Genomic DNA, 14,381 nt, shown 5'->3' with positions numbered 1-14,381 from the left:
CCAACATCTATTTTTCATACCCCTAAATGTTAAGGGTGGTCCACCCCAAATTTTTTTTTGTTGTTTTTTGGACAAAATTTTATTTTTTTATTTTTTTATGATGTGGCCTTAAAAAATACATACAATCCTAAATTTTCACCCTTCTACCATCAACCCTTATTTTTTAATAGCGATATTAGTAATTCAATAATTTTCAACCCCGGTCGATAACTGATCAATTATCACTTGATCATTTTTTTTATCCCCGCCAGGCGTCGACCGGTGTCACTTCTGACCCAGTAAACAGCACGGAGTAGGGATGAGATCTCTCTCACACAATGAGCCGTTTCTCACTCCCTACAGTTTTCGGCCATTATTATTATTGTTTGTGCATCAACCATAATAATGACATTTACTATTACCATTCATAAAAAAAATATATACACGATATACACTGAATAACACTAAATATAATATAGATGGTAAAAGTGAAATTTCTTTATGAAAAATCTACTAAAATAATCCTAGGAATAATTTATATGACAAAACAACGTTTGCCGGGTCAACCTAGTACTTTATAAAATAAATCAGTATATGTACAATCCGCCTGATCATTTAATCAAGCTTTAACCGAGACTCAAAGTATCGGGCCATAAGTTATATATTTGCAAAATTATTTATTTTTAAACAAGATCTTCGACTTTAGTCCTTAATTCACAGATTTTTGAGTGTATCTCTAAAATTTAGATATACAGGGTGTTTCACATAAGAACCGCCACAGAGCAGGGGCATGTAAGGGAACTCAAAATATGGCGATTTATCGCAACTTACTTTTATATTAACCCTGAAAAGTTATAGGCCTTCTAAGTGGGGTTTCAAATTTTGAAAAAATCAATATCTCAGTTATACATACTTGAACTTAGAAAAACCAAATTTGGTACACGGTGTGAGTATACCAAGCGCATTAATCGACGGTAAGTTAGAGTTCAATTGAAGGATTTGGCGAACAAGTTGACATGCTATTAATGTTAGGTTAGAAAACTACAGAAGACATCCCCGATAGAGAAACATTTTCCAATGTTAAAAGACGAGCTCGAGCAACAGGCAAGTCTTTCGGTAGCACTCGAGAACGTGCTATTGCAGTCAGGGCACAAGACGAAGAGCTGATTTTTTAATACAATTGAAGGTGCCCCACATATAGGGTTACCAGATCTATTTCGTGATAGACCCGGAGACATGACCCGTACGGGGTTTGGGAAAGAAGGAAATATCTAGTTCGTGACCTGGAGATATGGATTCAGATATGGATTTCGACTGGGCGTTGTATAATTAATGTCTAAAAAAAAGGCAGAATCAGAAAATGTGTTAACCCGGAGCCCGAAGATGTACCATCAAAACCCGAAGACTCCGGGTCAAACTCGGACTATTAGTATTAGAATTCTAATTAGACAAACTAACGAGTGATCAGACGTAATCTACTACACACATATCATATCCAAAAAGTGAAACGATTGTTAGATACCAAACGATTTGGTTAAACGAGTGAATTTCTGTCAGTTTAGTTTATATCAAGGCATTAATTTTCAAAAGAAAATTATCTTTACTGATGAAGCTTGCTTCACCCGCAGAGGTATTATAAATTTACATAACTGTCATAAGCATTCCGATATAAACTTTCATTCAGTAACTAGACATTTTCAAAACTAGTTTAAAATAAACGTTTGGATCGGTGTTATTGGTCGGTATTTCATGGGTCCAGTTATTTTACTGAATCGATTAAATGGCGAAACTTATTTAGAACTTCCCCAAAACACTCTCCCGTATCTACTTAACGAGGTGCCACTACAACTTAGACTGGAACATTCGTTTATGCATGATGGAGCATTCTAGTAATATTGTTAGATAGGTATCTTTTAAACCACCAGTATCCAAATAAATGGATTAAAAGAGGAAATAATTTCTCACAAGTTTGGCCTCCCCGATCACCAGACCTCAACAAATGTGACTTCTTTCTTTGGGAAACGTTAAAAGAATTTGTGTATTCCTCGCCAGTCGCGTCTCCAGTAGAATTGTGGAATCGCATTACGAATAAATGCACATTCATTAGAAACAATCAGCAGTTATTGGATAGAGATTTCAATTTTCGACGAAAAATTAATTTATGCCTGAGAGAAAACGATGATCAATTTGAACAATTTCTTTAACTTATCAGTGCAAATTGTATCATATTTCTGTTGTTTAACTTGTTTGTTTTTCTATTAAATTATTCTTATTCCAACTTTTTTCCTGATCGTCAAGTTTGACGTGTAAATTCATAAGTAACTTTTGTATTTTTGATGATTTTAAAATCAGTTACAGTACGTATTATTAGTTATTCGTGTTTTTGTTGAAATTAACAAAGTTTTTTGAAAACTAACAAGAGTAAGAAAAATTTTAGAATTAAATTCCCTATAAAATAAAGTAATAATTTTTTAAGTCCGCCAAGGGGTTAAAAAATTCTGTCACATTTTAATGGCGCATCATCCCTTATCAACCCTTTAAAAGGCTTCAATGAACTCTACATACTGTCGGTTATGCTTTTGGTACACTCACACCGTGTACCAAATTTGGTTTTTCTAAGCTTAGTATAAAGGTAAGTTGCGTTAAATCACCATATTTTGGGTTCCCCTATATGCGCATGCTCTGTGTCGGTTCCCTGTATAATGTATAAAGTTCAAAAAAATACTTGAATGATTTTTTAACGGCTATAATACCATTTTGGTTACGTAAATGTTAATAAACTGTGCCTTGAAACCTTGAGAGTATATTTTAGCTGATGAAATTTGAACTTTTTTTAAATAAGTTTTTTTTATAAACATTTTAGGGCACCTTTTCTGCCGCCCCATTTAGCGAGGACTCTGGACCAAAGAAAATTCGCGATGAGTGTGATTATAATGTAAAAATTACGTACGAAATGGCCCGTAGTGGTACAGCACCAAGACCCGTTAGAGTATATGCAGATGGTGCTTTTGATCTGTTCCATCAAGGACATGCCAGGGTGCTGATGCAGGCCAAAAGCATATTTCCTAATGTCTATTTAATCGTAGGAGGTAGTTATTTTTTTATTTCTTTTATGTTAGGTTTATGACGTTCTTAAAAGTTGTTTTAATTTTCGACTGAGTTTTTTTTCTAAATTAGTTGTATTTTAAGTAATGATAATGAGGAGTAAGGGCCTTTTAAGTTCTAAATTATACGATAACGATTCTAAATTATATGATTTACCTGCTATCTTGTATGGAAGTAACTAAATTTTTTACGAAAATAATATTTCTAAATATCTGTAGGATACTCTAACGCTGTCACATACCAATATAGAATCAAACTAGAAAGCTAATTTTAACATCGCCCTTTTCAAAATACGGGCCACTTCGTTCCTAATTTATTCTTTGATCTTTGGTGTATATTCAAAATCAAAGTATAATAAAATGTCTATGTGCTATTCAAAATTTAAGTACTTTGAAGTACTAATTAGGTATACATCCGATCTGAGACTCAAATTGCATCCGCATATTGCTGTAATAGTGATGTTCGTAGCGGTATAATTTCTAAAGTAATAAGTTGATCTTGAAGTGAAACTACAGAAGCCTATTATTTATTGTGATTTACAGCTCGTCTTAAATGTAGTAGATAAATCTGTTTCTTTCTTTGAGATAATGGAGAAAAATAATTAAGTAATTAATATTTATCCATCCACTTTATGTGGAATTTGGTTTGTATGCATGTACTACCCGCTGATGAAAATTAGTATGTTTGTAACTTTTGACCAGTTAGCTATATTTAACTGAACCGTTCACATATAAAATAATGAAATAAAAGCAGTTAATTGTTGTGGAAGTTTATTATACCTAATAATTAACATTATACTTGTTTAGGTTAGGTAACGTACTACTTAATGTTTAGGAATTTGTATAAATGAAATTATTATTTTTTAATGGTAATAGTTATATTAATCAATTGAAGTTACAAACATGACATATTGTCTACGTGTCCTGTAAAATTTAATTCATAAACTGTTGAAAAAATTAATTAATGTGCTTGTCTATTAGTCAGGTAAATCTTCTCATTTGTTAAGCCTTTAAAATGAAATTAAGTAATGGCTTTAATATAAACAATATTAATGTAATTTGAGAGGTCATTAGGCACTAAGTAATATTTGGAAAGGTAATGTACAGAGTACATATTAATTCAGTTTCAAAAATGAAATGAATTTAGAAATCTTTTGATTGCTTTGTTGGACAACTTGTTAGTCCGTTCAGGAATAATTTATTAGTTATTTATATCTCTATTCTTGCGGTTTGTGGAATCAGTAAAGGTTAGACCTTGTTATTTAAATCCCATTTAAAAATGTCGTCACCAAATTGTCAAGTCAGAGGTTGACGCAGCCACAGATTATTTTTGGGAATATGTAATGTGTGGAATTTCTATGAATACTTTTATTGAGTTTACTTTAAATACTTTTTCGATTAATCTAATCGTGCTGACTGCTTGGTTTATATTGGTACCTGTATTATCTTTGACAACTTGCCGTAACACTTGCCAAGAAATTTTAAAATGCAAGTTATGCAAGCATTTGAAATTGCAAGTTATTTTATCCTCTTTAGAATCGCCTCATCCCATGAGGTATGATTTAAGAAAACTATAAATTATGATATTTCAGAAGGTCCCTTAATTAAATTTAAAATTAATCAAATCCTCAACAAATATACAGGCCGATTCAAAATTCAGTACAAAGAATTTAGGGGCGTATTTTTGAGATCAAAATAAGACTTCTCTCCTATAAACTTGGGTCCACAAATGCTTAGTTTTCGATATACAGGGTGATAAAGTTTTTTGTTTTTTTCGATTTTTTTAGAGTAATTTCCAAACAAATTTGAATGTTGGCATACAACTTCGGGTACGGGGTTTGTTTTAGGATGCTAAATTTAAATATGTCATTCAAACGTACCCTTATAGGTGGCGGTGGCGGCAAGCAGCGTCAAAAGCAATGACATATTTAAATTTAGCATCCTAAAAAACCCCCGTTCCCCAAATTTCATGTCAACATTTAAATCTATTTGGAAATTATTTCTAAAAAATCGAAAAAAATAAAAAACTTTAACATCCTGTATATCGAAAACTAAGCATTTGTGCCCACGTAAAGCCTGTATATGTACTTTATAACTTGTACGGCGTGGTCTGTATGTTCAACTTTATACATACCTACCTATTCAAAGTAAAAATAAATATTTACGCATTTTATTGTTATTTAAAAAAATATGCAATTCAGTGGCTACAATTTATGATTAATTTATTATATGATAATTGATAACCCCAAGCTCCTCATTCGCGTCGAGTATCGAACGATTTGGAAAAAGAAACTTTGAACTTGGAATTGCTAACTCTTACTCCGAGAATCCAGTTTAAAAATAACTCGCGTCAGTTGAAAATGATGCAACTTTTTTATTACATTCGTACCAATTTGATAAATGTGTCATCGATATTTTTTTAAGATTTGGCATTAGCCACCGATGCTCATATATTTATGTTGGTGTAAGACGCATAGAAGGTCTGTTATAATTTATGTCATTTGTTATTTATGAATAGCTACTTGAGGTTATATTGCTGTCATATAATTTCGTTATGAGCAGTATTAACATTATTTATACAAATATTATCATTTTAAGAGGCTTTCCTTATCAGCGCAATATTTATTAAAGGGGTACTTAGATAACTAATGGACGTATTAACAGAGGTAATGGATTTTTTATTCAGATTCTTTTGATTTGCCTTAGGTTGATCCTAATATTTTTATTACGACCGTATTGCTCATAAATTAACAACAATATGCATTTATTTTGAAAATAAATAGGGGTTAAGATATGTAGGGTGTTTTCTAAGTTCATGCCACAATTTCAAAAGGTGGAGGCACGTTGGACGCTGATTTAAGAATCTCTGAAAATGTTCACTCCAGTATTGAGTGTAACTATTTTACAGTGTCATTTCTAAGAAAAAAAAATCCTTTGAAAAACGAATCATTTCGAATGGTTATTTAAAAAAAGCTTTTCACGCAAATTCAAAATAACAAACTATCACATATAAAAATATATAGAATTTTTTAAAATAATTTTAAATAGAGCAGAATCGTCATATGTATAATTCGTCTCCAAAAAAAAATTAATTTTGTGTCACTGATTTTCCTATTGAATAAATACATTTTTTTAACTTGAATTAGAAACATAAATGTAGAAAACACCCTGAATATTTTAACAAGCACGTCCTAGGAAATACTAAAAAACGAATGTAAGGAAAAATGGGGAAATATAGGGAACACAATAAAAATAAGGATGAGAGGAAGGCTGTTATAGGAAAATATGTAGTCATATACCAACTATAATAGAAAAAAATATTTTCATATATTCTACGTATTTTAAATCAACAGAAGCGTTTTGCAAAAAATAGTTGACACATTTCTCTTTATATATTGCTTAGTCTTAACTTAGACGAAATATTTCAGTTTGCAGCGATAAGATGCTTCACGAGTACAAAGGAAGAACGGTTTTAAATGAAGATGAACGATACAATGCAATTCGACATTGCCGGTATGTCGATGAGGTCTTACGGGACGCCCCATGGTCTTACAGTGACGACTTTTTGACAAAGTATAAAATAGACTTTGTAGCACATGACGACATACCTTATGCTACAGAGGAGACCGATGACGTCTATGGAGAATTGAAGAAACGGGGTATGTTCGTCGCAACGCAAAGAACAGAAGGCGTTTCTACATCTGATATTGTTGCGAGGATTGTTAGAGATTACGATATATACGTTAGGAGAAATTTAGCTAGGGGTTATTCGGCCAAGGAACTTAATGTTTCCTTTTTAAAGGAGAAGAAAATTAGAATAGAGAACAAAATGCACGAACTTAAGGATAAGGGCAAGAATTTTATAGATACATTTGGAGAAAGAAAAGATGATATAATTGCTAAGTGGGAAGATAAGTCTAGAGAGTTCGTAGATAGTTTTCTGTTGTATTTCTTTAAAAAACCACTAAAAATGTTGAATAATTCTAAAGAAAAGTTTCTGCACGCCATTAGCTACGATTCGAGTAGTGAAGATGAATATAGGACACCTATAAAAAGAAGAAGAATGGTATAAACGTGATATTGATATTTTTTCTCTCATTTAGATAATTCGGAAATGTTGTAAGGTGGAATTATTTATGTATTTAACATTTTTGTAATTGTATATTACATAATATTGTTTTAACAATTTTAAGAGTGCAATTAAGTCTTGTAATATATATGTGTATATATAAGTATATAATTTTTATAATAAGAATTTTTATATATGTACCCAATTGAGAAGATTTGATTCTAAATAAAATCTTACCATAATTTTGTTTCTTTTTTTCTTATAAATACAAAGTACAGTCTTTCCGATTTCAGTTGAAGAACCACGAACTTGACAGTATGTACCAGGCTCGGTCGCTACGCAGCAACTCTGCATTGAAATATTTGAAAAACTTGTTCCCATATTTATTTAACCATACCCATATACAGGTCTAGTCGAACTAATCGTGCAGGTGGTAGAAATGTATACGCCCAGTTGAAGAATGCGCGTGCGGGCAAACAGCGTTCACCCACAGTTGCTCTGGTTGACTGCGTCATAAATTTTAGTTGTCGACAAGTCGTCTGGCAGTGCAATGCAGTAATGCGGAATTTGGTGTGATTAAGATAATTTTAATTTATTATAGGCACCATTCTGTTTTACAATTGCGAAAGGGGGAAATAAGAGGGATATTTTGTTTACTAATATTATTACATGACATTTTGGAGACCTTTTGAAATGAAACAAAACGAAATTTACCATCAATATAATAAAATTGTTTGAGGACATAAATAATTAAAATATGTTGTTGGCCAAATGAACATATAATAGAAATTTTCTACACATTATATACAAATTATTATAATTTTTTACCTTTAGCAGAAAACTTTTTTAGGGACGCCTATGAAACTCATTAAATTTTATTGCCAGGCGTTTTTTTACATGTTCAACTGACTTGGGAAAGACTATAACATTGCGTGTATAAATATGTAAAGTGCAAAAATTGAAACATTTTAAAAGCTTCAAGTTTAGTGATCTCGTATAATCTACAGGGTGTTTCAGAAATTGTGGGCGAACGCTCGGGGGTAGGTTCTAAACTAAAAACAAGATTATTTTTTCATATCAACATAAGTCCGATTTCGCTTCGTTCCTTAGTTACAGGGTGTCAAAATTAGAAAATAAAATGTTTTTTCCACTCGAGGAAATTAAATGAAATTTGGACAACTAACTATTAACAACCAAAGACACATTCCTAAGTATTATTATGTTGAACATGAATTATAGGACATGATTTACTTGTGAGCCCTTAGACTCGAAGAAAAAATTGGTTCTCCGTTGAGGTTTCTAATTTAAATGTGCTCGGAAATTAAAATTTTAATAATCAACATAGCACATAGTGGTGACATGGAAGACGGAAACGTCAAAGGTAAACGGTACAGTATTGTCAACTAATATCTCTTAATCATGCTTAGTAAATTAGTATTGATTATTATAAATTCACGATTTAAATGCGCATGTAAAAATACCGAACGTTATGTATTCCTTCATTGAATTTACTAATATGCTGCTTTGTTATGGGGAAGCAGACAAAATTCGAATGCTGCGAGAAGATTGTATTTAGATAAGTTTCCTTTAAGAAGAGTTCCTGAACTTCCTGAAAACAAAATTTTTGAAAATATTAGGCGATTACGTGATCGGGGAAGTTTGAAATTAAGTAAATGCTGGCATACAAAGGCATTGACGACGCCCGGAAGCCGAGGAATTTATTTTGAATGAAGTTGAAAACGAGCCGATGGCCAGTACAAGAACCATCGCTAACGAAATCGGCATATCACCTGTATATGTTTTAAGGACACTCCATGAGCATCAAATTTACCCGAGTTCAAGAATTATTACCTCGAGACTACGCACCGCGGGGTATTAGAAATTTTCACAACCTTCATTCTTGGTGTGACGAAAATCCCAATTCGATTAGGCCAATCAATTCGCAGTACCAATTCTCCTTAAACATATGGGCAGGAATCGTTGGCAATCAAATCATTAGCCCCATAGAACTTCAAAATCTCCTGAAACGCATCTTATCTTAATTTCCCTCAAAATAACCTTCCAGATTTTCTAAATCTGAGAAATAATCGTTTATGGTTCCAACACGTCGCGTCGGAGCATTTTGCGGCTCCAGTTCGACAACATCTGAATTTTTGTAAACCGCTGGATTGGAAGGGGTGGTCTAATTGCGTGGCCGCCTCGTTCCCCAGGTATAACACTCATAGATTTCTACCTCTGGGGATATGTGAAAGAGCTTATTTATAAAACTCCTATCGCTTCAAGGGAAGATCTTTGGCAGCGTATATCAGACCATTTGCTTTAATTCGCCGAGTTAAAAAGACTATCAAAAAAACGAATTCGGGGTTTTATTCGAGCTGAAGGTGGACACTTTCAACATTTCCTGTAAAATGTTACATTATGTTTATCGATTATTGTAAGTACGTTTATAATTATATACAGGGTGTTTCTTAATAACGTGCTAATATTTAAGGAGTCTATTCTTGGGTCCATTTTAAGAAAGAAACTTCATATGAACATATGTCCTAAAAGTCTTAACTTTTGAACTACAGGGTGCTAAAGTTTTATGAAAAAACATTTTTTTATGATAACTTTGGTATTACGCCAGGGTATTTTCTTTTACCATTCCAAAATGTATGTAGATTACTGTAATTTCTTAATTTCAACGTTTAAAAGTTATTATCTTAAATAAATTATTGTTGAATGTTTCATATATTTTTTTTACTCGTAAGTGGTCCAATAAGATGCAAATGAATGAATTTTATTTTTTTATAGAAAACCGTACGTCAAACGAAAAAAATTCAAAACACCACATTTGCTCAGACAGGAATGAGGATTTCAGAAATTATTTTTACTTTAAGAAAAAGCAGTGGTGTAACATATTTTTCTTCAAAAATATTCAGTACAAAACCTGTACAGACGCCACTGGCAAAAATAATAAAATTGTTTGTACATCAGAAAATGCATCTCGATGAATAGAAGGCATGTACCAAATTTGAAAAAATATCTAGGGTAATAGGGTGTTATCATAAAAAAAATTTTTTCATAAAACTTTAGCACTCTGTAGTTCAAAATGTAAGACTTTTAGGACATATGTTCATATGAAGTTTTTTCTTAAAATGAACCCAAGAATAACTTCCTTAAATATTAACACGTTATTAAGAAACACCCTGTATAACATAGGTCTGCAGCAAAGTGGCTGTGTTTGTTCTAGAGCAGCCCAGTGTCATTTCCGAATAAATTTATTGCGTAAAATCCGAATCCGGATTTGGCCGGCCGGCCTCAGAATTACTCCATCACGTCACGCCTAATGTAAAAGTGCGAAAAACGCCATTTTTGCTATATTTGACCTTATATTTCATCGCAAAATTTTTTTTTCTGAAAACGAGCCATGTCATCTAAAAGTAGAACTCTTACCCTTCAAAATACCGTTTTCAAATTTGAAAAACAATTTTTTTTCTGAGATATTATTAAATGAAGTTTAGTATTTTAGCGTTTTCATAACAGCAGTGTCAAAATTGAAAAATGTTCTTCGGATAGCGAATCGAAACGAAGCGAAATCGGACACATTTTGATATGAAGCAATAATCTTGTTTTTATGTTAGGAATCTGCCCCAAAGCGTTGGCCCTTGTTTTCTGAAACATCCTGTATAAGTAATAGTTCATTTATTGCATTGCAAACAATTGTATTACCAGTGACTGTTATAGTCACTGGTGTTACTTCTCGGAAAACGAATCGTGTCGTTAAGTTTATAAGCTGTTTTCAATACTTTCAATCGGCGTTGTGGTATAACAACCCCGGGTTCGATCGAAAAAAAAATATAAGTAAACGTAGTTGTGGCCAAAAATATGTGATCGTCATAAGGAATACCTACGTTGTATACATCTATTTTTAATTGACCGGAAGGCGCAGGCTACTAACTTTAAAGAGGGGAAGTATGTTTTAATTTTATAAAAACAAAAGCAGAGTAAATACACCTAACTTTATTATTTACGTACAACAGTCTTCAAATTAAACATGTGACAAATAGAAAGAACAACAAAAACATTAACAACCATTTAACATAAAATGAGAGTGCCAGGCTCACCTAGAGCTCCTGTGGGGAAAGAGCATGGCAGAGAAACCCACGATCGTTGCTCTAACTACCCAAATATAAATACAAAACAACCGCTAACAAAAGGCATAAATTAAGATCCTTTGCTAATGATAATTAACGCCCGACTCATTTAATGTGTTACTAAATGTCACCTCACTGGAATTAGACATACACACTTCCAAGTAAAACTGAAGAGGTTTAGTGTCATTTAGCCGGCAGGGCCGGAAGGTACTGGAGTCCGATACGGGAGGCAATCCAGCTATGAGTTGAGATTTCGGAAGATCTGTTTTAGCAATTCTTTTTTGTATTTAATTATTCTTTTTTTCAGATTCATTCCTCACGGGCGAAAATGTTAGTAAATTCAACAAGGCTCTTATATGCGTATGACATAAAGTGAGCACAAGAAATGCTTTATTACTTGTTTTTCGAACAACGCAATCATGATAAAACAAGTGTGAAACAAAGGAGTTTTTATTGCAATATCCTGGCAGTCACGATAATATATACATATTTTAACATGTAATAAATAATGAGCAATCTTTAATAATAATTGTAATAATTTTACGTTAGAAAAACATACGCCCCTGAGTATAAGACAATCAAGGCTAAACATATACAGATTATTATCATGAAACGTCTATAATCGTCACAATCATAAGATTACATAGAACAATTAACAATAAAGTACTTAGAGAATGTTACTTGCTAACTAATACCGGTTAAACACTTTTATTTTTCACTATTTTGCCTCACTGCCCGCCGATCGTCTTACTACCCATCTCCACACTGTTCTCACTTCAACTAACTAGGCTTCCTTTCAGAATTCCCCACCTAAGCGCTTGTTTTTGTGCCTCCTTCTACTAACTGTCAATATTAGGTTTTCATTATTATACAACACCCATGTAACAGGTGACGTTGAAGTTTATACGATATGTATGGTTTTGCACAGCGTTAATTGAGAAAAAAAAATCTAGTTAGACAAATTGCTATTTTATTTCCAAGAACTTACCCTTTTATTTAAAAATTATTTCGGGTTGAATAATAATAGTTTATTATTGTTATTTTGCTGCAACGCAACGAAATGAATTTGGTTCAATAGTTTCAGGCATAGAAAATATAAAAATATCGATATTTTTTATTGTAGCCGTAGCGTTTTAAAAATACGAGTCATTCGTCATATGTGGGAAGTATCGCCACTTTCTAGACATGAATAACACACGCATGTTATATGACGTTGACAAACATCATCGCCTGAGCAGCACATACGTAGATAAGTGTAAGGCGTTCATTGGAATACTAGGTCACCTCATTATTTTGGACTGAGTATACAGGTCTGGGTTAGGTTAGACTCTGACGAAAATTTAGCAATAAACACATTTTGTTATATTCAATATAATGTAATGTTCTATTATTTTTTTGTTTTATACAGGGTGTTTACAAACCTGGAGAAGATATCTGAAGAGTTAATAAATCTTCTGTAAAAACTCGATTGGCGGAAATATTTTTTTCAAAAAGATTTTTTTTTAATCCTAGTGACTTACCACATTTATATTACGAACTCTGCCTCTGGTTGAATTACATGCCTATTTGAAAATCGCTGTATATAAAGATGTGCAGCTAACTCGCATGAGCGTCACTACCAAGATCATTAATTTATGTTATTGTATTGGTGTTCCGTTTTAGTGTATTTATTTGCACTTATTAATACACACACCACAAGCCTTTCACAAACAGAAAACACAGTTAAACGTAACAATCTGTAAATACATTATTTCACTTAAACATTTCTTCACTAATAATTTTCACAATAAAAAACACGTTTTCGTGTTAGAAACTAAAGTGATATTGGTAAAAGAAATAGTTTTTCTGTTTACTTAAAAAAAATAATGGAGAAGGAATTTATTATTATTAATTTCAAAAACAGTTGTGCAGTTTCAAGATTTTGATAGAAAATATTTGTTATTAATGTTTATACCTACCGGTATAAAACCCAAGTTTGTCAACACCATTTTATGTCGAATACCTTAAGTTACGAGCTAGTTTTATATGTATAGTACAAACAATCAAATTAGAAATTAAAATATTTTCAATTAAAAAATGATCATTTTTATGTCGTTATGACCTATAACGTATGAATATTTATCATAAATCATTTCTTAAAATCAGTATAATTGTTTAGAGAGTCAATCTGAACAATATGAGACTTGAATGGAGACTGACTTAAAACTTATCTAACGCAGGGACGATTATTGCTATATCTAACAACAGACAAAAATTGAATGGTTAATATGGTCATAATTAATGCGTACAGAGGCGGCGCGGCGTGCTTATGAGGGGCATTTTAACTCGTAATTTGTAGTTAATTTATAGCAGTTTTTTTGTCGAGAGTTTTAGAAAATCTGAGCAAGTTAGAAACAATATCTTTTTATTGTACTAGTTACAAAAGTTTTCTCCAGGGTATAAGACATTTTACAACTTGACAACACATTCAGAATAAGAAAAAAGCTTATTTTTACCTCTTATGCTTATCGTTAACGTTTCCTGAATTGTATGCGCCTGTTGAACATACAGAAAATCATCGCGTACGGCACATTATAAACTTAACCGCACTCCGTAGAATGCTTTTAAGAAACTATTAACACATAGATTAATCACAATTATTAAGTACTTTGTACAAAACTCTCAACAAAATACGAAACATTAAAGGAATCCTTGTATTTCATTTATTTCAACAGTTCTATAGTTATCATAGTCATTAGTCAACCAAAAATGGTTTTTAAATACCGAACTGCAAGTGTATAATAGTGATATACAGGGTGATTCATTAACAATGGGAAAATCGAAAGCTGAAGATACTACACGTAAAATGTGACCATTGACGCAAACATGCCCTATCCGAAAGTTGATAGTTTCGGAAATACAGGGTGTTGAAAGTTAAAATTTTAAATCGTTTTTTTGCGATTATTCCGAAAATGTGTATGTTAGGAACTTGATAATTTGTGAAACTATATCTTTTTAGGCGACGAATAAGATGCGTGTTGTAATTTCAGCATTGCTCGTAGAGGGCGCCACTTACGACCAATTTTACCGAAAATTTAGTTAATAACTTTTTAC

The 14,381-nt window shown here is 32.3% G+C and overlaps 1 protein-coding gene across 3 annotated transcripts in view; it reads left to right on the top strand.

Annotated features, from left to right (window-relative positions):
- The window catches only part of LOC108917615 (choline-phosphate cytidylyltransferase A), a 57,824-nt gene that overhangs the window by 21,160 nt on the left and 22,283 nt on the right, over nt 1–14,381 (top strand). The window contains exons 3-4 of one of the 3 annotated variants that reach the window (XM_018724318.2): nt 2,843–3,068; nt 6,512–7,369. The exons of the other annotated variants lie outside the window; for them this stretch is intronic. Coding sequence (XP_018579834.1) covers nt 2,843–3,068; nt 6,512–7,155 — 870 coding nt within the window. The 3' untranslated portion in view covers nt 7,156–7,369. Of the gene's footprint in view, nt 1–2,842; nt 3,069–6,511; nt 7,370–14,381 lie in introns of those variants that run through there. 3 annotated transcript variants of the gene reach the window in all.

This window comes from Anoplophora glabripennis, unplaced genomic scaffold, assembly GCF_000390285.2.
Source record: "Anoplophora glabripennis isolate ALB-LARVAE unplaced genomic scaffold, Agla_2.0 scaffold58, whole genome shotgun sequence".
Classification (NCBI taxonomy): domain Eukaryota; kingdom Metazoa; phylum Arthropoda; class Insecta; order Coleoptera; family Cerambycidae; genus Anoplophora; species Anoplophora glabripennis.
Note: the sequence above shows the minus strand (reverse complement) of the source record. Positions and strands in the feature narration are given on the sequence as shown.